Source organism: Vicugna pacos, chromosome 16 (assembly GCF_048564905.1).
Source record: "Vicugna pacos chromosome 16, VicPac4, whole genome shotgun sequence".
NCBI classification, from domain to species: Eukaryota; Metazoa; Chordata; class Mammalia; order Artiodactyla; family Camelidae; genus Vicugna; species Vicugna pacos.
Window position 1 is genome coordinate 43,763,297 of NC_133002.1, and position 22,285 is coordinate 43,785,581.

General features: G+C 44.1%; 1 protein-coding gene across 13 annotated transcripts in view; it reads right to left on the reverse strand.

The window, feature by feature from the left end:
• The window catches only part of VPS53 (VPS53 subunit of GARP complex), a 140,319-nt gene that overhangs the window by 5,331 nt on the left and 112,703 nt on the right, over positions 1-22,285 (reverse strand). For 12 of the 13 annotated variants that reach the window (XM_072939080.1, XM_072939079.1, XM_072939078.1 and 9 more), the window contains 4 exons: positions 19,958-20,027; positions 5,720-5,857; positions 4,224-4,328; positions 699-3,761 (listed from right to left, as the gene is read on the reverse strand). In XM_072939080.1, the coding sequence (XP_072795181.1) occupies positions 3,591-3,761; positions 4,224-4,328; positions 5,720-5,857; positions 19,958-20,027 (484 nt within the window). In that variant the 3' untranslated portion in view covers positions 699-3,590. Of the gene's footprint in view, positions 1-698; positions 3,762-4,223; positions 4,329-5,719; positions 5,858-19,957; positions 20,028-22,285 lie in introns of those variants that run through there. The other variant, XR_012059705.1, reaches the window with a different exon arrangement.

The window sequence follows — 22,285 nt, forward strand, 5'->3', positions numbered from 1 at the left end:
TTTGGGAGTTCTGGGCAGCTTATCTATTTTGATAAATACTAGAATGAGGCTGGAAATCTTTCTTTCTATATAAAACGCGACAATACTCTTTCTGCAGGCCAGTTTTTCATGTGGCCATGTTTCCAAGGTTATTGTTTAAATGGCCCGATGTAGTTCGAACGATTTTATTTTTAGCCATCTGACTTGGAGGAGACAAGAAGTGTGAAACACTTGCTTTCACCCTCAAGCAAGCTAGTTATTTTGGAGATTTCTGTACTGAGGGAGAGGAATTACATTTCCAGCTGTGAACGTTTGGCATCTTCCCCAGCATTCCATCAACAGGACACTCGGGCTCCTTGTCCAAAGGCCATTCAAGAAGGGCCAGCCTAACATCCTCACACCCCCTGCTCGCTCGCCCTGCCTGCCCTGTAAGGGTCACGCTGGTCTTTGGAAGCCTGCTCTCGTCCTGCCTGATCTGCCCTGAGGAACACCCTATTCTGGGTGGTGGGCAAAGTCCCAGGTACTGGTTCTTTGTTCCTCAGGAGAGGGAGGAGCAGCAATGGTTAGCTTCTTCAATTCCAGAACTGAATTTGGAGGTCAAAACCACCTGGCCATCCTGGTCCCTGTTCTACCCTTTTGATCCAAACAGAACTTTCTCCAGCCTGGGCACTTCTAGCCAGCTCTCAGGAAGTCTGTCCCTAGTGAAAACAGTAGCCAACTTTATCCATTATAAATTACCAATATTTATTTTAACCACATAAGGCAACTTCAAAGTTTTTTTTTTTTAAGGGACCAGAGAAAGTAGGGGGAAGGAATGGGTACAATATCTCACTTAGCTGAATAACAGAGTTGTTAGCTATTGTTTTGATCAATGAGTGCTCCTTTATATATATTATTATTTCAAGGTGACAATAATAAATAAATCTCTGTTGGGGCTTGGTCATCAAAACAGGAAGAATCCTAGTCAGTATGGGGACAGCATGATTTCTGCCGTGGTCCCCACCATCAACACAAATTCAAAATTAAATTTGCCAGCTAGCAGCAAAAACTACCATTTGGGCACCAGCTCAGTGGTACAGTAATTACACTTGCTTGGAGTCAGAAAAAAAATACATATTTATGAAAATGTGTTACAGGAAGAACCCTTCAATAAAGCAAATTTCTCTCTATACAATGGTTCTTCATAAGGAGTAAACTTCATAATCACCTGTGGAACTTTTAAATCTATATGCTGGACCCCACTCCAGACTTACTGATTCACAATCTCCAGGCATCTGTACTTATTCAAAAAAAGAGCCCCAGGTGACTGTGATGTGTACCCCAAGTTGAGAAACACACTGTCTTTACAGGATGCATACACAGCATTCGAATCCCATCAACAAGACACTTAACATAACTCCTACTGACATCTGTTGGCTCCTTGGAGATTACTGACTGTAATAAATCAAGAACGCAACATCCCTGGCTGTGACCACCAACCGCCGCAGGGGCGGGGTGGGGAGGGTGGACGGCGGCTTGACATCTCAATGACTTTATGGAGGCATCCAGAAAATGACTCCCCATGAATGAACCAAGAAGAGAAGTGTGGATCTGTAAACACTGAGTGACAAGAACCAGGTGCAGGAGTCCACTGGCGTTTCCAGCTCCCCTGGTCGATGACAGATGGCTGAAGTGGCTGTTTGGAGATGGGCTCATAGCCATCACCCTTGCTTTCAGGAGCCGGGAGAGAATCATGAATCTCCATGAGTGTGGGCGGGGCAACTTAACCAGGCAACCCGACGGGGGGGGGGGGGTCCAAGCAAAGTGAAACCTGTCCAGTGCTCCTCCAGTCCCCTCCCACCCGTCCTGCCCTTTCCTCACATAGCAAACTTCTTCTAATAGGGCTCAGCTAAAGGCCACATCTCTTTCTTCCACCACCTACTTTTCTCAGTGTTCATGAGCCTGAGATGCTCAATACGTAAGAGTCATACTAACAAGTGAGAACAGGCCAGAGGCTGATGAAGAAATGAGGCCCAGGATCAAAGCTGGGGCCGACAGACTGAGTCTGGTGGAAAGGATGCTGGAGAAGGAAGGAACAGAGCAGACTGGTTCTACTGGGGAGACAGGAAGAAGAGAAATGAGCAATGTTTCTGGACAGATTTTCAAACCTTCAAGTTCCCCATTGTATGGCTGTCACTAGAGTTATCCTGTGTGCGTCCCGTGCATTCTCCGCCATCCCCCCTTAGCTCTCTCCCCACCTGAACAACACACTACTCCTAATTCCTGACCAGATGCTGACCAGGCGAATCAGGACAATTCTGTGGCCCGTTTTTGTGATACAGGATGACCTGTGGAGACTGAAGCGGTTCTGCAGGGCAAGCTCTTCTGCACAGCTGTGCCGCCAAGAGCGTGTGGTGACAGGATGGGTGGCCCAGTGGCCATGTGGGCTCTGCCTGGTTCTGAGGTGGTGTTTAAAGTCAGTATTCTAGTTCTCGGTATCCATGGACCAGGGTTCTCCGTCGTTAATGACAAAGGCATATGTCACCCTGGCAGTGCACATCACCCTTTGCTGTTTCAGACGATTCTGGAAAGAGCTTTGGATTTGAAAATGAAGGGTGAAGTAGGGGATTAGAGGGGACAGGCTTCTTGGGCTTCACAGCTTTATCTGAGCAGAAAGCCTAGGAAAGGTTTTCTAGGAAGACTTCCTGGCTTCCCTTCACAGAAGGCAATCCCTACCCTAGAAGTCAGTCAAGAGCAGAGTGGGAAGAAAGAAAGAATCAGTTTACACCATGCAGTGTGTCAAACAGAACCCTCTCTCCAAGTCAGATGCGGGCCTGCCCCCACCCCAGGCCAGGAGCCCCAGAGCAGAGGGGACACCTGCTTCTGAGGCTGCCACAGACAATCCTCCGGGGAGGCAGATAGTCAGACGGAATCTGTGTATCTCCTTAGACATACATAGAGAGGGGGTGGGATGAGCAATGAGGCGAACACGGATAACTAGGCCAAGCCATAAAAAGTACCAGAAGCAAAATATGTCCCAGGAAACAGGGATTTACCTGGAAGATGCTTTCTGCTTCCACTGCCTCCATGAAGAAAGGCTAGTTTCCCACACCCGTCACCTGCCACTTCCTAACTCAGGTTCCTAACTCGGGCCTTAGAGCCAAGCCCAGAGGACATCTCTTAGGGCTCCAGCCTCAGAGGTGACCTCAAACAGCAGCAGGTGGAAGAAGCAGTGAGATCCAGGCTTTCTCATTCAAGTTGCCAGGACGGAAGCATGGAAGGGAACAGGGCCACAGGCCAGAGTGGGTGACCGCGGAGGTGAGGCTCCAGAGTCAGTGACAACAGCCTGGGAACAGCAAGTGACACACGGGGAACCTTGCACTGATGCCTCTGCTGCAGGAATCAGAGACCATCTAAACTGTCTTCTTATAATCCAGCCCTGACTCGGCTTCTCCCACTAGCACAGGAATTAAGATGGGGCATGGGAGAGACACACGAAGGACCCAAATGTCCCAAGTTTCAAGGCTGACAATCTGAGAGTCGGGGAAGCACAGGGGAGGGGAGGGGAGGGCTTCCGGGGATCTGGGTGCTGGGAGTCACTGGCCAGGGGGAAAAGTGCCCCCGGGATGCTCCTACAGTCTCTTTTTAATGAGTTTCTCCAGTTTGCGGATGCGAGATGATTCCTGTTCTGGAGTTGGAGTCAGGAGGGACAGGGAGCTGGAGCCTTCGGGCCCTGAAGGCGGGGTGGGGAGCCGCTGGCGGAAGAGTTCCAGCATGCTGCTTTGTTCACTTCTCTTCAGCCCCTAAGGTTGAGAGAGAAAGGAGGGTAATGGTCAAGTCTGGCTCCAGAAGGGCCAGAGGGAAAGTGCGGTGCCTGGTGTGTGGGTAACTCTGCGGACAGCCTAATTCCTCTGGGCTGCGGCGGTTACCAGCGCCGGGGGGTGGGAGGTAGCCGGGGAGAGAAGCAGAGGAAGAAGAAAAGGTAACAAGGGAGGAGAGAAAGAAGGGGTAGAGAGGGCAGAGGCCAGGAGGCAGCATCCAGGAGTGTAAGGCCCTATGTGCCCCACGCCCCGCCAGCTCCTCAGTGGGCACAGAGACGTCAGAACAGGGACATTTCTGTACCCTGGAGCCTCCTCCTCTAAGACTTCATAGAATCTGCTCTGCAGCCTGGGCCAGGCTCCCCTGCAGCCCGTACCCCACCCTCCAGTGAAGAACCACTGAGTGAGGAAAATGTGCCCGAGGACAAAACCAGACACCGAGCTAACCTTCATGTCCAGTATCTTCTGGAAAGTTTCTGTGTTGCAGTCTGTCAGGAGCTTGATGTAGTTGTCCACAAACACCACCAATGGCTCATGAGGGGCCATCACGACCTACCCAGGGAGAGAGATGAGAGTAGGCCCTCCAGGAACACTCAGGACGGGAGCCTGGGACCGTCTGTCCCCACTGGTGAGCCCATCACACAACGGGCCTGCGAGGCTGCCTGCAGCTGCAAACTCAGAACCGTCCCAACTCCCCGGTTCATCTCAGCATTCAGCGACAGCCACGTGCCCTCCATTTGCTCAATCATACATGTCACCTGGAGTGCTTTTTAAGGGCAGGCTCCCAGTGACTTTTAAAAATATCAGAACCATGGCAAACACTGTGTGGGAGTGTGTCTCTTTGAGACATTTCCTGGGTTCAGGATACCTGCACACGCTTTTCAAGACTTAAAGTCTGGAACTTCATTTAACTACCTCCAATTCACGTACCAACAGCAGGAAAACAATGGCATGGCAGGCCTCACGTTCATTTCCACTTGGCTGTGAAATGCAGTGTCTGATCTTCCTCCTGCAGCAGACTGGCTTTGTTTTGAATTTCTGAGAATGTAACTCAGAGCGGCAAGGAGCAGTTCACTCAGAAATTCTCCCCAAGCTCTGCTCCCCACCTCCCCCAGTGCGAGTTAAACCAGCAAGGGGAGAAACGGACTAGGCTGCTTCCAGTTCCCTCTGACCAAGAGCCCAGGGTGTGTGCAGACCCCTCACTGGTCCCACCCAGGTGTCAGGTCCGGCTGCTACTTTTGACTCTTGCCATCATCGGAATCCCTCTGCTTGGAGACAGACCTGAAGAGCCTGCAGGCCTGGACTTCTAAGAGCCTCCGCCGACAGCTCCCTTTGTTCTCTGGCCTCCTCCTCCCTCCCCAACCGGCCCCCTCCCTCCCATCTTAACAAGTACAGGTGGAAACTGGATGCAGGTGCTCAAGGCTTCAGACACTCTCAGCATCATCACCCCACGTACATTCTGTTAAATGAGGCCTTAGAAAACCCATTTGCTGATTAGAATCAGTTACTGCGACATCTGTTGGGATTTTGTGTAGAGTGGCAGAGTTCAGAAAGCCAAAGAGGCTTACGTGGAAGGGAGTAATTGACAGTGGGGCCGGAAATCCCTGCTGAGAAGCAGCGATCCCTGACTTAGACGCTGATTGACAGTGACAACCACACCCAACCTCCAATCTTGGCCAAACCTTGTTACAAGAGGATCCCATTACAACGAAGAATTCATTTGTCAGATAGAATTACTGACCCCCGAGCAACAGTCCACTGACTTTCAACAATGTCTGATGAGACCAAAGTTTAGTGCAGCCAAAGGATGAGGACAGTCTTTTGGGACTGGTGGGGACAGGCCTAACCTGTGCTTCTGAGACCAGGACTCAGTGGTCCTTGGAATAAGTGATTGGGTAACCAGCCCCTTTTAACTGCAACCCCGAGGAAGACACAAGCCCCACCTTGAGGATCATTTCCGCGCGGGTCATGCCTTTCACTACGATCTTCGTGTAACTGGCAGGGGCTTTCCTCACCACCTGAGAGCCGATGGAGGGCAGATCGAGCAGGACCATCTTCAGGGAATGGGTGTCCAGCAGCAGCTGCGGGAACAAGGCAGAATAGTACCAGCCACTTCACATGGACACAATACCTAGTACAATCACACCGATAAATAACAGTTTTCTGATTTTAAATGTAGTACCTTCTCAGTGGAGAAAACTCAGAAATATAAAAGGAAAAACATGAGTTCTAATTACTATCACCCAGGGGAGAAAAAACCCCAAGAAGCCACAGTTTAATGTGGTACAATTCCTACCACTCTGTTATCTGTATAAAAAACTAGAATTATACTGTAGGCACAGTTTTTTTTTTTACAACCTGGTTTTTCCACTTAATACATGAAATTTTTTGAGTTCTTTTTCCCCATCTTGGCAGCCTTTAAAAACAATCGTGATTTTTAATGGCTATACAGTACTCTGTGTGTGTGTGTGTGTGTGTGTGTGTGTACTTTAACATTTAACCATTCCCCTATGCTTTGTTCCCAGATTTTCATTATTATAAACAATGAATGCTGTGATGAACAGCTGTGTGGATGTAATTCTAGGTCTATCAACGGCATTTCTTTTAGGAGACAGTCTTTGGGACAGATCAAAGGACAAGGACATCTGCAAGGTTCTCGATACGTGTCTTGAACTGCTTTCCAAATGGAATGCACCTATTTACATATTTGGCAGCAGTGCAGACTGCACCATCATCATTTCTGAAAACTGCCATAAAATTTTTGCTTATTTGATATGCAAAAAATGGTAACTCCCTACTGCTGTACTTTGAATTTCTCAGGGTGCTAGTAAGGATGCAGGGTGCTAGTAAGGATGCAGGAGATTAAACCAAACTTAAACATCAGTATCTTGGCAACAATCTGCCTTTTTGTTTTCTTCTTTCTTTCTCTCTCTCTTTTTTCTTTTGGTTCCCTTGGGTGCCAGTTATTTGGAAGGATATCAACTTTCCTGACTGACTGCCCCCCAACTGCCAGGGATGATGCTAGCAATGTTTCATCTACTAGTCTTTATAAGACGACCTACCCTGTAGGCATTTATTCTTCCCATTTTATAGATGAGAAAAATCAAAGTTCCAGAGGTTAATCAACTTGCTGAAAGAATCTCACACGACGGATGGGGGTGAGGTAACGAGGTGGACAAGAAGCTGTATATCCATCTCCTGCTGCCCAGGGGAGTGCCATGCGACAGCGTTGGCTTACAGTTCACACTGTTTGCTGCCGACTCCATGTGGACTGCTAAACTGTTGCTGCTCTTGGCAATCAGGGGGCATAGAAATGGCACAAATACATGGCCTGCTCAGATAGTTTAGGAGAACGGAACCACATGTCACCTAACCAGACCAAAGCAGCAGCGGGGAGACAGTCCCACTGCCGCCACCACTATGACTCTGATGGTCAATCTTATGTTCGGGATGAGGCTTTCTCCTCTCGGCAAGTCTTTGATAATTACATCAAGCAGGGATGGAATGGGATCCAATCCCTTAAAGCCTTATAACGCTCTCCATTTGCTCATTCTCCCTGTTCTTTGCTATAGACAGGAGAATTAACTACATAATAGGGTAACTAAAGAGAATATGAACTCACTAATGGAGATACTATTAACTTAGTGGTCATGGTGATGATAATTTTGACAATGGTGTAAAAATTTGGAGAAGACATCAATGTTTTACTTGGAATAACTTAGAGGGAGATATTGCTCTCAAAAACTGGTGAGTTATTGACAAACTGATTCTAAAACTTATGTGGAGAGGCAAAAGATTCAGAATAGCCAACACAATATTGAAGGAGAAGAACATAGCTGGAGGATTGACATGACCTGACTTCAATATTATATATAAAGCTACAGTAATCAAGACAGTGCGGTATTGGTGAAAGAACAGACAATCAGATCAATGGAACAGAAACAGAGAACCCAGAAATAAACCCACACAAATACAGTCACCTGATCATTAACAAAGGAGCAAAGACAGTCTTTCCAACAAATGGTGCTGGAACAACTGTACATCCACACGCAAAGAAAAAAAAATCTAGACATAGATCTCATACCCTTTACAAAAATTAGCTCAAAATAGATTGCAGACCTAAATGTAAAACACAAAACTATACAATTCCTGGAAGATAACATAGGAGAAAGTCTAGATGACCTTGGGCATGGTGATGGCTTTTTAGATATAACACCAAAGACATGATCCACGAAAGACACAACTGATGAGCTGGACTTTATTAGAATGAAAAACTTCTGCTCTCCAAAAGACAGTGTCAAGGGAATGAGAAGACAAGCCACAGACTGGGAGAAAGTATTTGCAAAAATACAGCTGATAAAGGACTGTTATCCAAAACATACAAAGAACTCTTAAAACTCAACAATAAGAAAAACAACCCAATTGAAAAATGGGCCAAAGACCTTAAAAGACACCTCACCAAAGAAGATACACAGATGACAAATAAGTGTTTGAAAAGATGTTCCGTATCATATATCACAAGGGAAATGCAAACTAAAACAAGATACCACTACACATCCGTAAGAACGGCCAAAATCTGGAATACTGACAACAACAAATGCTGGTGAGGATGTGGAGCAGCAGGAACTCTCATTCACTGCTGGCAGGAATGCAAAACGGTACAGCTACTTTGGAAAACAGTTTGGTGGTTTCTTACAAAAGTAAACGTACCTTACCATACAATCCAGCAATGGTGCTGCTAGGTATTTACCCAAAGGAATTGAAAACTTACATCCACCCAAAAAAGCCTACACAGGGAAGTTTTTTAAACAGCTTTAATCATAATCAACAGAACTTGGAAGCAAACCAGATGTCATTCAACAGCTAAATGGATAAACTGTGACACATCTAGTCAATGGAATACTACTCAGTGTTAAAAAGAAATGAGCTATTAAGCCATGAAAAGACATGAAGGAACCTTAAATGCATATGACCAAGTGAAAAAGACCATTTGTAAAGTCTGTATACCTCCTGATTCCAACTATATGACATTCTGGGAAAGGCAAAACTATGGAGAAAGTAAAAAGATCAGTGTTTGCAGGCACTGGGGGTGGTGCATGGGATGAACAGGTGGAGCACGCGGAATTTTTAAGGCAGTGAAAACTACTCTGTGGATAAGTCATACATTTGTCCAAAGCCCCAGAATACATAACACTAAGAGTGTAAACTGTAACACTGTAGTGTAAACTATAGGCTTTCAGTGATAATGACGTGCCAGTGTAGGTTCATGGACTGCAACAAACGTACCACTCTGGTGGGAGACGTTGATAATGGGGGTGGGGGGGCTATGCACGTGTTGGGGCAGAAGAGCATATGGGAACTCTCTGTACCTGCCCCTCATTTTGCTGTGAACCTTAAACTGCTCTAAAAAAAAAAAAAGCCTCAATTTAAAAACAATAGTGAGGAAGTTATCCTAAATAAAGGAAACAGGAATATTGTGCACTGATATTGCTGCTCAAAGGCCTGAACTCTGCCTGTCATACAGTGGCTGACCAGGAAAGTGCTGGGGCATTTGGGACTTCTCTAGGTTTCCAGAGATGAGCATTCTTACTCTCCTCGTGGCTGTTTTTTGAGAAGGCCATGGGCTCACAGAGAAAGGTAGCCAACCACGCGTACAGGACAGATGAGCAGACACTGCCTGAGGCCCCGCGGAGGGCCTGGGATCAGCACACTTCCCAGATCCCACTGGAAATGATCACTGCTCGTCCCCAGGGGGAACCCAGCACATGCCACTAAAACACAAGTATGCTCAATTCCATGCAGATTAAAACACCTAGATATAAAGAGGAAAACTTTAACAAGAAAACAGAGATTATTTTTGTAGGGAAGAGAAGAATGTGAATCAGGGAAGATGGGAAAAAAATACTACCTTAAAATAAGTCTATATCAAAAGAGACATAAAGTCAAAAAACGCCCACAAAGCAGGAGAGGATATCTGCAAAACTGGCAAAGGGATAATATTCAGAACAGATAACGATTCCTGAAAACCAGTCACAAAAAGGCCACCAGCCCCAGCAGCAGCAGGAACAACAATAAACAATAGTGAGGCGAAGATCCGAACAGGCAACTCAGCAAAGCGGAAACTCGAGCGCGAACAAGGCACGTGAAATAACACTCAACCTTATTAGTAACCCAGCAAATGCAAATCAAAACCACAGTCGTAAACGCCACACCATTTCACACCAAAAGGCAAAAGTGAAAAAGATCAAAACCAGCAAGGGTTGGCATGCCTATGGCACAATGAAACCCACATTTATGATGAGAACATGAGCTGGTTAAGGCGCTTAGGGGGAAATTCAGTAATATTTCCTTACTGGAAGATGTTCATAGCCCTTAACACAGCACTCATACTTAGATCCTTTTGAGAAACTCTGGTCCACGTCAAAAAATGTTCCCTGCACCCACTGTTTGTAAAAGTAAAAGACTGGAAACAACCTAAATGCCCATTAACAGGAGAATGGATGAACAAATGGTGGCATAGTCACGCAATGGGATATGATACTGAAGTTAAAATGAGTGAACTCAAATAACCTATATCAACATAGATAAATCTCAAAAAACATCAAGTTGGGGAAAAATACCCCAAAAAACAAGTGGGGAAATGATATGTACAGTATTATTTATGTAAAGTTTAAAAATGTGCAGAACAAAATTATATACCATTTGTGAACTGATATACCTGTAATGTATCACAACACACATGGGAATGATAAAAATCAAAATCAGAATAGTGATTACCTCTGGGCATGGAGGGAGGGGAATGGCAGGGCAGGGCCCACGGGGGCTTCAGCAGTACCTGTCATGATTTACTTTATATAGAAAAGATCTAAACAAATGAGGGAACATGTTAAGATCTGAGTAAGCTGAGTGGGAAGCTGGTATTCTTGACATTATTTTCTGTACTTTTATTAACTGGAACTATTTCTTTTTTTAAATTTATTTAGTTTTTTCAGTATGCTATTTGAGCCCAGTGAGGATTCAACTTTATCTTCTATGTTGCAAATTTTCAGAGCCTTGTCAAAATCAAAGCCGTGTCTAGCATTATTTGCTAGTAAGAGAAAAAAATCAAATGATTGTATTTTAAAACATATGGGGACATTTCCTAGTTTTTCTATACTTTCTACTTTCCAGAGATGTATTATATGCATAAATAATTGTACAGTCTTAAGTGACAAGAAGAGTTTTGAATAAACCAGATGTAATTCTCTAGAGTTTCCCATATTTTGAGAGACAGGACATTTTCAATTCCTGGCCAGTCACAATAAAATTCTGTCCTCACCAGACAGCTGAACAGATGGAAACCGTGGTCTCAGGTGTTACAAAAAATGATGCAGTCAGAAAAGGCGGGAGCTAGTCTGATAGGCTTAGCAGCTGTCTGTGGGAAGGGAAGGTGAGAGGCCCCGTTCATCATGAAAATCTGCTGGTTTTCATCTTTGAAAAAAAGCTAAAAGATCATCCCCGTAGGCACAAGGCATTGGGGAAGGGGTGGTCACAGGTCAAATTTGCCTGAGCCTCAGGGATAATTTTTGGGGTGGTGGGACTCATGCTGATGGGCTACTGAGGTGCACAGCTGGCCAGCACACCATGCCGTGGAAAGGTCATCACCCAGCAGCAAAAGCTTTCAGGGGTTTACTTCTTAAAAGAACCCCCTACAACTCTTGGGGGACACCGTGACTATGACAGTGATGGAAACCTTGAATAGATAAGATAAAGGCACACTCCTAGAAGGTGAAGGACCACACATATATGGCAAAGTTCTTCAATGAGGTGGCACAGAAGACAGTCAAGGTATGAGGAATGGATGGACCAAGGTGAGGACATGCCCAGTTTCTTTCCTCTTTTTTTTCTTTTTTTTTTTCAATTTAGGTGAACTTTCATACAGTAAAGTGTACAAAGACCAAGAACACAGTGTGAGAAACGTTTACATATGTATACATCCTGTTGCTTAATTAAAGACATAGGACATTTTTTGCATCCCAGAAGGCTCCCTCATGTTCTCTTCCAGTCAGTGCTCTCCCTTCCTTCACAACAAAGGTGACCGCTCTTCTGGCCTCTGTCACTCAGGACTGGTTTACTGCTGGTTAACCTGCTATGATCATTCTTGTGCATGTCTTTGGTGGTCATATGCCCTTGTTTCAATGGGGTGGAATCTGCATAGAATTGCCAGATCATGGGGTGGGCATATGTTTAGCTTTCGTAGAGAGCCAAACAGTTTTTCAATTTGGTTGTGCTTATTTCAATTCCCAGCAGCAATGTGTGAAAGTTCCGGTTGCTCCACATCCTCACCAACACTTGGTATTGTTGGTCTTTTTCAGTTTAGCCCTTCTGATGTTGTGATTTTAATTTATATTTCCCTGGACATTAATATGCTTTTTGGTTTTCTGGAGATCCTCTTTTTGAAGTGCCTATTCAAGTCTTTTTGTCATTTTTCTACTGGTTGATCATCTTTTTCTAATTGATTTGTTGAGGTTTTTTTAAAGTAATATTTTCAACTTTATCGAGAAATAATTGACAAATACACTGCAATTGTATATATTTAAAGTGTACAATGTGATTATTTGATATACATACCTATTGTGGAATGATTACCAAGATCAAGGTAATTAACTCTTCTTTTCTGTGTGGCAAGAATGCTTAAGATCTAGTTTCAGCAAATCTCAAGTATATCATACCATATTATTAGTTATAGTTACCAAGCTGTACATCAGGTCCTTAGAACTTATTCATCTTATAACTGAAAGTATGTACCCTTTGCCCTACACATCCCCATTTCCCCCTTCCCCTAGCCCCTGGCAACTACCATTCTTTTCTATGTTTTTATGAAACTGTTGTTTTTCTTGGGGTGGGTGGGTGCTGGGAGGGGGTAATTAGGTTTATTTACTTATTTATTTTAATGGAGGTACTAGGGATTGAACCCAGGACCTGGTGCATGCTAAGAACGTGATCTCCCACTGAGCTATACCCCCCCCAGGTTTTTTTTTTTAATTCAACATATAAGATAAGTTAGAGGTTTTAAAAAGTATATATTTAGAATATAAGTACTTTGTTAGTTACATATATTGTAAATATCATCTGTTAGTCTGGCTTGTCTTTGGATAAAAACATGTTCTTAATTTTAAGTACTTCAAATAATCTTTTACAATTAGTACTTTTAATGTTTTGTTAAGGAATCTTGCCTAACCCAGTGTCATAAAAATATTCTCTTATCTTCCAGAAGTTTTGTTGTCTTATCTTTCACTTTCAGAGCTATAATGCATTTGGAATTGATTTTTTAAAATTTAGATATAATTCATATACCATAAAACCCCATCTTTTAAAAGTGCACCATTCAGTTCCAGACATCTCATCACCCCATAAATAAATTCCATACCCATTAGCAGCCACTCCCCATTCCCTCCTCTCCCCTCACCCTTTCCAACTACTGGTCTACTTTCTGTCTTGTGGATTTGCCTGTTCTGGACATTTCATATGAATGGAATCACACACATGACCTTTTGTATGTGGCTTCTTTCACTTAACATAAAGCTTTCAAGGTTCATCTATGTTGTAGCACCAGGAGGTGCTTCATTCCTCTTTATAGCTGAATATGCCCTTGTAAGTTTATAGCACATTTTGTTTATCCATTCATCAATTGATGGGCATTTGAGTTGTTTCTACTTTTTGGCTATTATGACTGCTGCTGCTTTGAATATTTGTGCACAAGCGTTGGCGTGAACATACTTTTCCAGTTCTTTTGGGTTTATATCTAGGAGTAGAATTGCTGGGTTATATGGCAACTCTGTGTTTAACTCTTTTGAGAAACTGCCAAACTGCTTCCCAAAATAGCTGCAGCATTTTACATTTTCACCAGCGGTGTCTGAGGGTTCTAATTTCTCCACATCCTCGCTGGAACTGATTTTGTATGTGGTGTGTTGTAAAGGTCAAGATTAATTTTTTTCCCATGTGGATATTCAACTGCCCAGCACTGTTTACTGAGAAGACCATCCCTTCCCAACTGAATTACAGTGCCACTTTTGTCACAGACCAAGGGTCTACGTACGTGTGGGTCTATTTCTGAACTCAGTTCTGTTCTGTTGGCCCATTTGTCCCTGTGTGCTTAATTACTTTAGCATTAAAATAAGTCCTGGTATCCCGAGGTTTAAATTCTCCAACCCTGTTCTTTTTTTCAAGTTCTGTTAGCTATTCTTGGCCGTCTGCATTTCATCATCCAACTTCTAGAATCTGCTTATCAATTTATCTCTAAACCCACATCCACCCCACCCCTGCTAGGGTTTTACTGTATCTATAGACTGATTTTGGAAGAAATGACATTTAAAAAATACTAAGTCCTTTAACGTATGAGCATGAGCTATCCTGCCACTTTAAAGGTCTCCTTTAATATCTCTTAATATTGTATCATTTTCTGTGTATTAGACTCACACATGTTTGACAGACTTATTCCTAGCTATTCAATGTCTCCTGATGCTGCTGTACATGGTTTCATTAACAAATTTTTCATTTTAAATTGTCTGTGGCTGGTACATACAAATATTAAAAATAATTTAAATACTGACCCTATATCCCGCACCCTTACTAAATTTATATTCTAATAGTTTGTCTGTAGATTCTTTTGGTGTATAGCATAGGTTTTTTATGTTTTGTTTTGTTTTGGGGGGGGAGAGGTAATTAGGTTTATTTAAGCATTTTTTCAAGAGAGGTACTGGGGATTGAACCCAGGAGCTCATGCATGCTAGGCACACACTCTGTGTAGATTCTTTTGGATAATGTCATTCACAATCATGTTTCTCTGTGAAATGCAAAAAATGACAGTTTTGTTTCTTCCTTTCTAGTCTGTATACCTTTCATTTCTTTAAACATTTATTTTATTTTTTGCCTTATTGTTTTGGCTAGGACTTCAAGGGCAATGTGGGACAGAAGTGGTGACAGCAGACATCCTTGTCTTTTCCCTAATGTCAAGAGAAAATTTTCCTATATTTGGCCATCAAACGTGGTTTAGCAATTTTTTTTCTATCAACTGATTCACTTATTTCACGAGCTTGCTGGGCCCTCCCATCTCCAGGACCTTGATGGCCCTGCTGATGGCTGTAAATGCCTCTTCTCTGGAGCGTGGCTGTTCCTGTCCCTGCTCCATGTGGCAGAGAGAGAGGACCCTTTTGACTGAGTGACAGAAGAGGCTTCAAGCTCTCAGTGGGAAGGATGGTCTCATAAAAATCAAGATGGGCCAGAGCTTAATGAGACAGAGAGAAGTGAGCAATTGGGGGAGCTAAGAGATTCAAAAAGCTCTTTAGACAGACAAAAGGGCTGTGCAAAAGGGAGAAAGCTCTGCTCTGGGGACAGAAGCACATCACACAAAAAAAGGAAGGAGAAAGTTTAGCTTCTCTGAACATACATTCTATAATCAGAAAATCTTGAAGGAAGCCAGCTTAATTTCAGGGAGCATGGGAGTTTTGTGTCAATTCCCAAAATAAAATTTTATTGTAGATTACACCTGAGTGGGCATATCTGTGTAGGGGAGTGGACCACTATTATTTATTTAAAAATCTTGTTATTATGGAGAGTTTCAAACATATGTGAAGTAAATGAAATCGTACGGTAGCTCCTTACGCACCCAGCTGCAACAACCAAAGACATTCTGTCATTCTCATCTCACTTCTATGTCTCAGGGGCTCCTGACTGGGGGTGATGTGGTCCATTCTCTCACCACCCCACACCCGGATATCTGGGACTGTATGGAGACATTTTTGGTTGTCAGAATTGAGAGGGTGTTACTGGCCACCAGCGAGCAGTGGCAAGGGATGCTGCTGAGCATTCTGTAATGCACAGGATAGCCCCCATCACAAAAGCATCTCTATCCCAAAATATGCACAGTGCAGAGGTTGAGAAACCCTGCTGTAACGACTTCCTGTTCCTCACGTACTTTTTTTTTTGAGGTGAAATTTATGAAATTTACATACATGGAAATGTACAATTCTTAACTGTACAGTTTTAACAAATGGATTTACCCACGGAATCCTGACCCTCTCATAAGTTTTTGTATATACCCTTTTTTTTAATTTTAATTTTTTTAATTTTTTTAATATTTTTTTGAGTTATAGTCATTTTGCAATGTTGTTGTATATACCCTTTAAAAAAATCAGATTCAGCACATTTCCTTCTATTCCTAGTTTGCTAAGATTTTGTTGTTCTTTTAAAAAATGTATCCTTATGTTTATTTAATTTTATCCATATTTTTTAAAAGGAAGTGCCACACCCTGCCACATTTAGGAGATCTACCTAAACTGAACTATTAGATGAACTATGCCTGAGAATAACCATCCTATTTTCTCATTTCTCTAACTGCCATGCACAAACTACCTGATTCTCTTTTTTTCTCTTTCCTTGGTGTTCGGGCTTTAAAAAAAAAAAATCTAAAATTTGCTTTAAATATTTTTTTCCAGGTGGTTTTGAATTATGTGCATTTAAGAGTCAATATGGTCAAAATGTGGTAATACATACAATGGAATACTTTTCAGCCTTAAAAAGGAAGGAAATTCTGAAACACGCTACAACATGGATAAACCCTGAAGACATGCTAAGTGAAATAAGCCAGACACAAATGGACAGATACTGTGTGATCTCACTTACATGACGTCCCTCGAGTGGTCATACTCATAGAGATTGAAAGTTAGAAAGTGGTTACCAGGAGCTGGGGGTGGGAGGGAACAGGGAGTTAGTGTTTAATGGAAATGGTGTTTCAGTTTGGGATGATGAAAAAGCTCTGGAATTGGATGGTGGATGGTTTCACGACAGTGTGAATGTACTTAATACTACTAAACTGTATGCTTAAAGATGGTCAAAATGTTAAATTTTATGTTATGTGTGTTTTACCACAATAAAAAGTCAACATGGTACATAAAGATCATACAAAGCAAAAAAAATTACTTCACAGACGTGAAATATACTGCTCAAAATATTTTCGATCCATGATATGATAGATGTAGAAGGGGTGTGTTGAGAGTCTGATTCAAGGCTCTTATTTAAATGTGAGGAAACTGAGCCCAGAGCAGGGAAGCAACTGCTCATGACCACAGGGACCATTAACAGCAGGCTGGGGACTGGACCCCAAGTTTTAGAGTCCTTTTCCCAGTACCATAATGTGCTGCTTCCTCTCTGGTAAGTTTGTACAAGTGGATTCCATTTCTACCGTGTGCTCAGTCACAGATACCGTGGCCAAAAGACTAATTAATGACCCTGCAAATCCCACCAGATTCTCTGAAAATCGCAAACTAGCAAGAAGCATTACAAATACTGGTATGGTTCAGTTCCACGTGCCCCTGCAACTGCCCAGACGGACTCTGGGGCCCAAAGACAAATAAAATGTGCTTTATACAGTAACCAGGAAGAGAATAAAGAGCAGGAAGAGTGTCTCCTTTCCTATTTTCTGCACAAGTATTAAAGCATAATCTAAATTTAGGACCTAGTATTTTCGTGGCAAAGCAGAGGCATCTGAGATTGGGCCTAAATCTCAGCTCTGACTTTCACAGCTTCTGTTAAAGCGTGGATTATAAGACTTGAGGCAGAATCTGTTTTAATCCATGAGCATCTCTTTGTTAATTTCTTGATTCCTAAGGTTTTGCTGCCTGAGTGATCATGCCTCCAGCTATAGGACTGCTTGGGTTTCTAAGCCCAGATACTCGGGGCAAATGTGGACCCAGCTGAACCTGAGCTCCACATGGGAAGCCTCCAAGGGCCACACTGCCCTTTGGTTCCCACCCACGGCCTCCCCCAGGCTGGGCCTGCTGAGGTCTGCACTCCCCTGTCACCCACTCATATTTGTCTGGGGTCTGAGAGAATAAAACTCCAGTTCCACAGATGGTTTTCTCATCCACAACTCAAAGCAGGAGTAAATACTGGCCAAACTGATAGTTTTCTGAAGATGTGGGCTTTGGAGTCTGCTCTGATTATTTTAACATTCCTTTAAAGAAGAGAAAATCTGAGGAAAATAGATATGCCATTAGATTTACGTGACGATAGGGAAACATGGTTACTAGCCACTGGGCAGAGCCACAAACTCATAGAAACACATTCCCACTGAGTCAGCTTTGTGTTCCAGTGGCTTCATCAAGTCTTGGGACAGAAACCTGGTAACTGAGAGTCTGAAGCTTCTCTCAGACACACGGACAGCAACCATTCCACCTCCTCCCATCACACGCAATGGTGAGGTGAACAGGGTGGATTCCCGGTAAACATGTGCTAATGAGACTGGGGACAACGTGCTGGGGCACTATCTGCTGTTTCCCATGGAATTCGTTCCGTGCTTATTACGACATGCGAGGGGCAAGAATTTCCAAACAAACACTGACACTCTACGCTCAGACACAGTCGGTCAGTGTCTGAATCCACTCAACCTCCCAGGAAGTCTACCGAGACAATACTTCTGACTCTGCTCAGCTGGTCAGCCAGACAGCCCGAGGCAAGCGTCGACGAGCTGTTACTACGTGGGGAGACGGGCGCTGACAGCAGAGACAAACTAGTAAGAGCTGGCATCTGTCCAGGGCTTCCCATGCGCCTGACGTTGTTGGTCCAGCACGTCAGTGCGTTGTCATGTTTAATCCTCATAATGACCCTGTGAGGCGGTGCTGTGATTATCCCTGTTTTATAGATGAGGAAACTAAACTGCTGGGAGGTTAAGTAACTCGTCTAAGGACAAACAGCTGCTGTGTTGCAGAGACAGGCTTCAGCATCAGACCCCAGTGATTCTGGAGCCCAGGGCCTGAAGGCTCACACATTCTGCCTTCTCGTAGCCTAGGAGGGCCACTCCCCGAGAAAGAGTATAAAACATACTGCACTTATCAGAGCCAAGAGATGCCTGATAGTCACAGGTATTACATCTCCGGCTTTGACCCTCCCTGAGGGACCTGTGATGCACTGGGGCACAGGCCCACTTGCCACTTTCCTGAGGCTCCACTCAGGCCAGCACAGCCGAGGGCCCAGGGCAAGGGCAAGTCACGGAGCTGGGAGGGAGCGGCGCCTCCACCAAGTCCACTAGTTTGGTGAAAGGGCAGGAGTTATGGAAATGTCCTGAATTATATATTCTTCTTACTCAAAAACATAGTTCTTACTTAAAAATGCAGTTCTTTCCACTATTGAATATATACCAAGCTAACCTGTTTACCAATCTTACAAATTCATTTCTTTATAATTAAAAACATTTAATTGTGATTATTTATTTCAAAAAGAATGTAGTTCTTTCAAATATAGAAAGTAACTGAAAAAGGTTCTAAGTATTGCTAAAGAGAGGTCTAGAGAGGATCTAATTTTATAAGTACATGAATAGTTTGCATCTAAGTATGTGTTTAAAGAATTAGGGGCTGACTATTATTGTTTGTTTTTTTTAAAGTAGCTTAAACTGTTCCCCAAACTCAAGCTGCTCAAATCTCAGAGTGGGAGCAGGTGGCAGCTGAGAAGAGGTGTTTTTGCTGGAGCACAGAACTCAGCTCATCGGTGCTGAGGTGATGCCATCTATGAAGAGATGTCCGGAAGCACAGAGCTCAAGAGAGCAGAGTGGGGTTAAACAAGGAAGCCTTCTTGGGTGAGGTGACCAGAGTTTCTCAGCACCAAAAAGATAAGCCTTTCTTTGCTTGCTACTCTCAAGTGGTCTCTGCCCCGGCCACTACAGGATCCAAAATAATCAGAACTTTGCTGCTCCCTCTGCCTGGACACTTTTCTCTGAGTCCTCCTCAAGCCCAGCTCTCACAGGCACCTTCTCAGATCATCTGATCTTAAGCCATTGCTCCCCCACCCCACTAAGATACTCTTTCATATAACCTAGTTTTATACCCTGGAGCATACCTAAGTTAAAAAGATCTTCTAATTTATTAACTTGTGTATTATCTGTCCCTTCTTACTGGAATGTAAGCATCATGAAGGAGAGATCTTTTCTGTCCTGTTCACTGTGGTATACACCCCGCGCCTAGAACAACACCTGGATACTCAGTAGGTGCTCAACAAAGATGCTTTAAATAAATGGATAAATGAATTAAGCTGCCAGGTCATCCTTCTGACCTCAAATAGGGGAAATCATTTTATTTCAGACTAGAAAGGTATGTGTCTGATCTATGACAAAGGCCGTGAGGAGAAGCCCTGTACCAATTTCATCTCACCTGTTCTGCTCCCACCATGCTAATCGGCTTGCACTTGAAGAGGTGGGTGATGAACTTGGGAATGAAGGAGCTGTGGATTAAAAAAGTGACAAATTAGGCTTATTGTCTCTTTGGTAAAGAACTGCAGAAACTTTTTTTTTTTTTTAAAGGCCCCACTTCCTTCTATAAGAGAACTGAGAACTCAAGTAGATGTGACTGCGGTCCACAGGCCCCTATTGCCTTCTTTTGCTTTCCAACTGAGGCCCTCGTTTTATTTAGGTAACTCTGGCCTTGGGATGCCGGGGAAAAATTGATCCCTCCTAGACCACAGAGGTGAATTCTAATTAGCCTCAGTTGGTTAGAGCATGGCGTTCCCATGGTGATTGGTGCTGATGTGGGGACATGATCCAGGCCAGTCCGGTCGGGCTGGAGGGAAAGGCTTCACTGCACGGTGGGGGCAAGGCTCTCTTCTTCTGAAGGGTATTCTTGTGTTTGGAAATAACATCTAGAGCTGCTATTGTGCCACCATTCTAAGGATGAAACCAGTCCCAAGGAGAGCAGGGTAAGTGAAGATTTGGGGTCCTAAGTGACACTGCCGAGCCACTGAACCAAGCATCTTCGGCTCTGTCCTGTCTCTTGGCTTCCGGGTATGTAATATAAAACATTCGCCCTTCTGTTTAAGTCAGTCTGAGTCTGGGCTTCTATTACTCGCAGCTGAAAACATCCTAATAGATACGATAGTGGAATATCCATGAGGTAATTATGGGATCTTAAATACAAAAATAGGAAATAATTACTACGGGAGTAACTGTCAGATCAGGAGAAAAAAAATACATGATCTCCAAAAAATTTACTGGGGACTGAAGGGCGATGGGGGCCAGGTGGCCTGATGATGCTGGTTTGGGAGAAAGGGAGAATGTCATTTTAATAGGTCAGGAGGGCTTTTTAGGCAACAATGAAGAGGCCTGAGTCGGGAAAGCTGAGCTGTACTGTTGCAGGAAGGAGGATGTGGGGAATAGAGATCCTGTAATCGGGCCAGATGCGGAGTGAACTGACCAGGAGAATGCAGGGCCCAGGACCACGGGAGAACCCCAGCCATGAGGCATGAGTTGGAGGTGGAGATAAAGGCCGGCTAGTATCCTCTCCTCACTCTTCAAATGCTGCTCTCAGGCTTGTGACCTCTGTCCTCTCTGACCTCTCTACATCTTTTCCTGAACCCTTGTGCCCACTCTGACATCCAGTGACGTACTGGACCTCTCACCAGAACGGCACTGGTACCTCCACCCCAGCGTATCCAAGACTCAGCCCTGCTCAGGATTCCAGGCTTAGTGGACCAGATCTCATCTACCCAGCCACCCCAGTCAGAAACCAGGAGTTACCCAAGACTGTCATACCCTTGCCTTCACGCACAGTATGCAACCCGTTCCCAGCCCTTCTCCTGAACACCCACACCCACCTCTCCTGACCACGCCCATGCCGCTGCCCTCATCTTCTGTATCGATTGAGAACTCGAGTTCTTTCAACTGTTTCCCAACCAGTCTGCTTGCCTGCAGCCTCATCATTCCTAGTCCAACAGCTGTCAGAGGGATTTATTTCAGGTACAAGTATGATCAAGACCCTCCCTGGATTAAAACTCTTATGACGGTGGCAAGACAGGGCTTCCTTGATTGTCTTGATTCTCCCTCACCAGCCGGTCTTGCTCAGCACGGGTACCCTGTGCTTCAAGGCGGCTGAGCTCCTTGCATATCCTATGATTCTGTAGGCTACTTAATGCCTCTACGCCTTTGCCTACCCCTTACACTGCTCCCGCTGCCTGAAATGCCCCTCCCTAAAGCCTTGTGGGTCAGCACACACACATCTCCCGGACCCTGATCAAGGACATCTCTCCTGTGAAGCCTCTCCTCTGTCACCTCCACCATACTCTGCAGAGTCCACAGACCTAATACATAACCTACTTTGTTACACTTATTTGCTTACATGTCTTTTTCCCTCCACTTGACTGTAAGGCAAAGGAAGAAAGACCGTGTCTATTGTGCCAAAGCACTTAATTCCGTGTCTAGAATGTAGCAGGTGCTCAAGTGACTGCACGCTGAATAAATAATACTGGGAGCAGCTAACACTTTTTAAATGTCAGCTTGGTACCAGCACTTTACCAGGAAGTTTACACATGACTTCACATTTTATCCTCCCCACCACTATTAAGAGATCTGTCTTATCACCTCCATTACTGAACAAAGGAGAATCAGCTTAGCGGATGAGGGAGGTCGCTTAGGACTCAAACAGTAGTTTCAATCGGGGGTGGGGGGTGATCTGGATGTCTAAACAGGAGAGACTGCTGCTGCTTCAGAG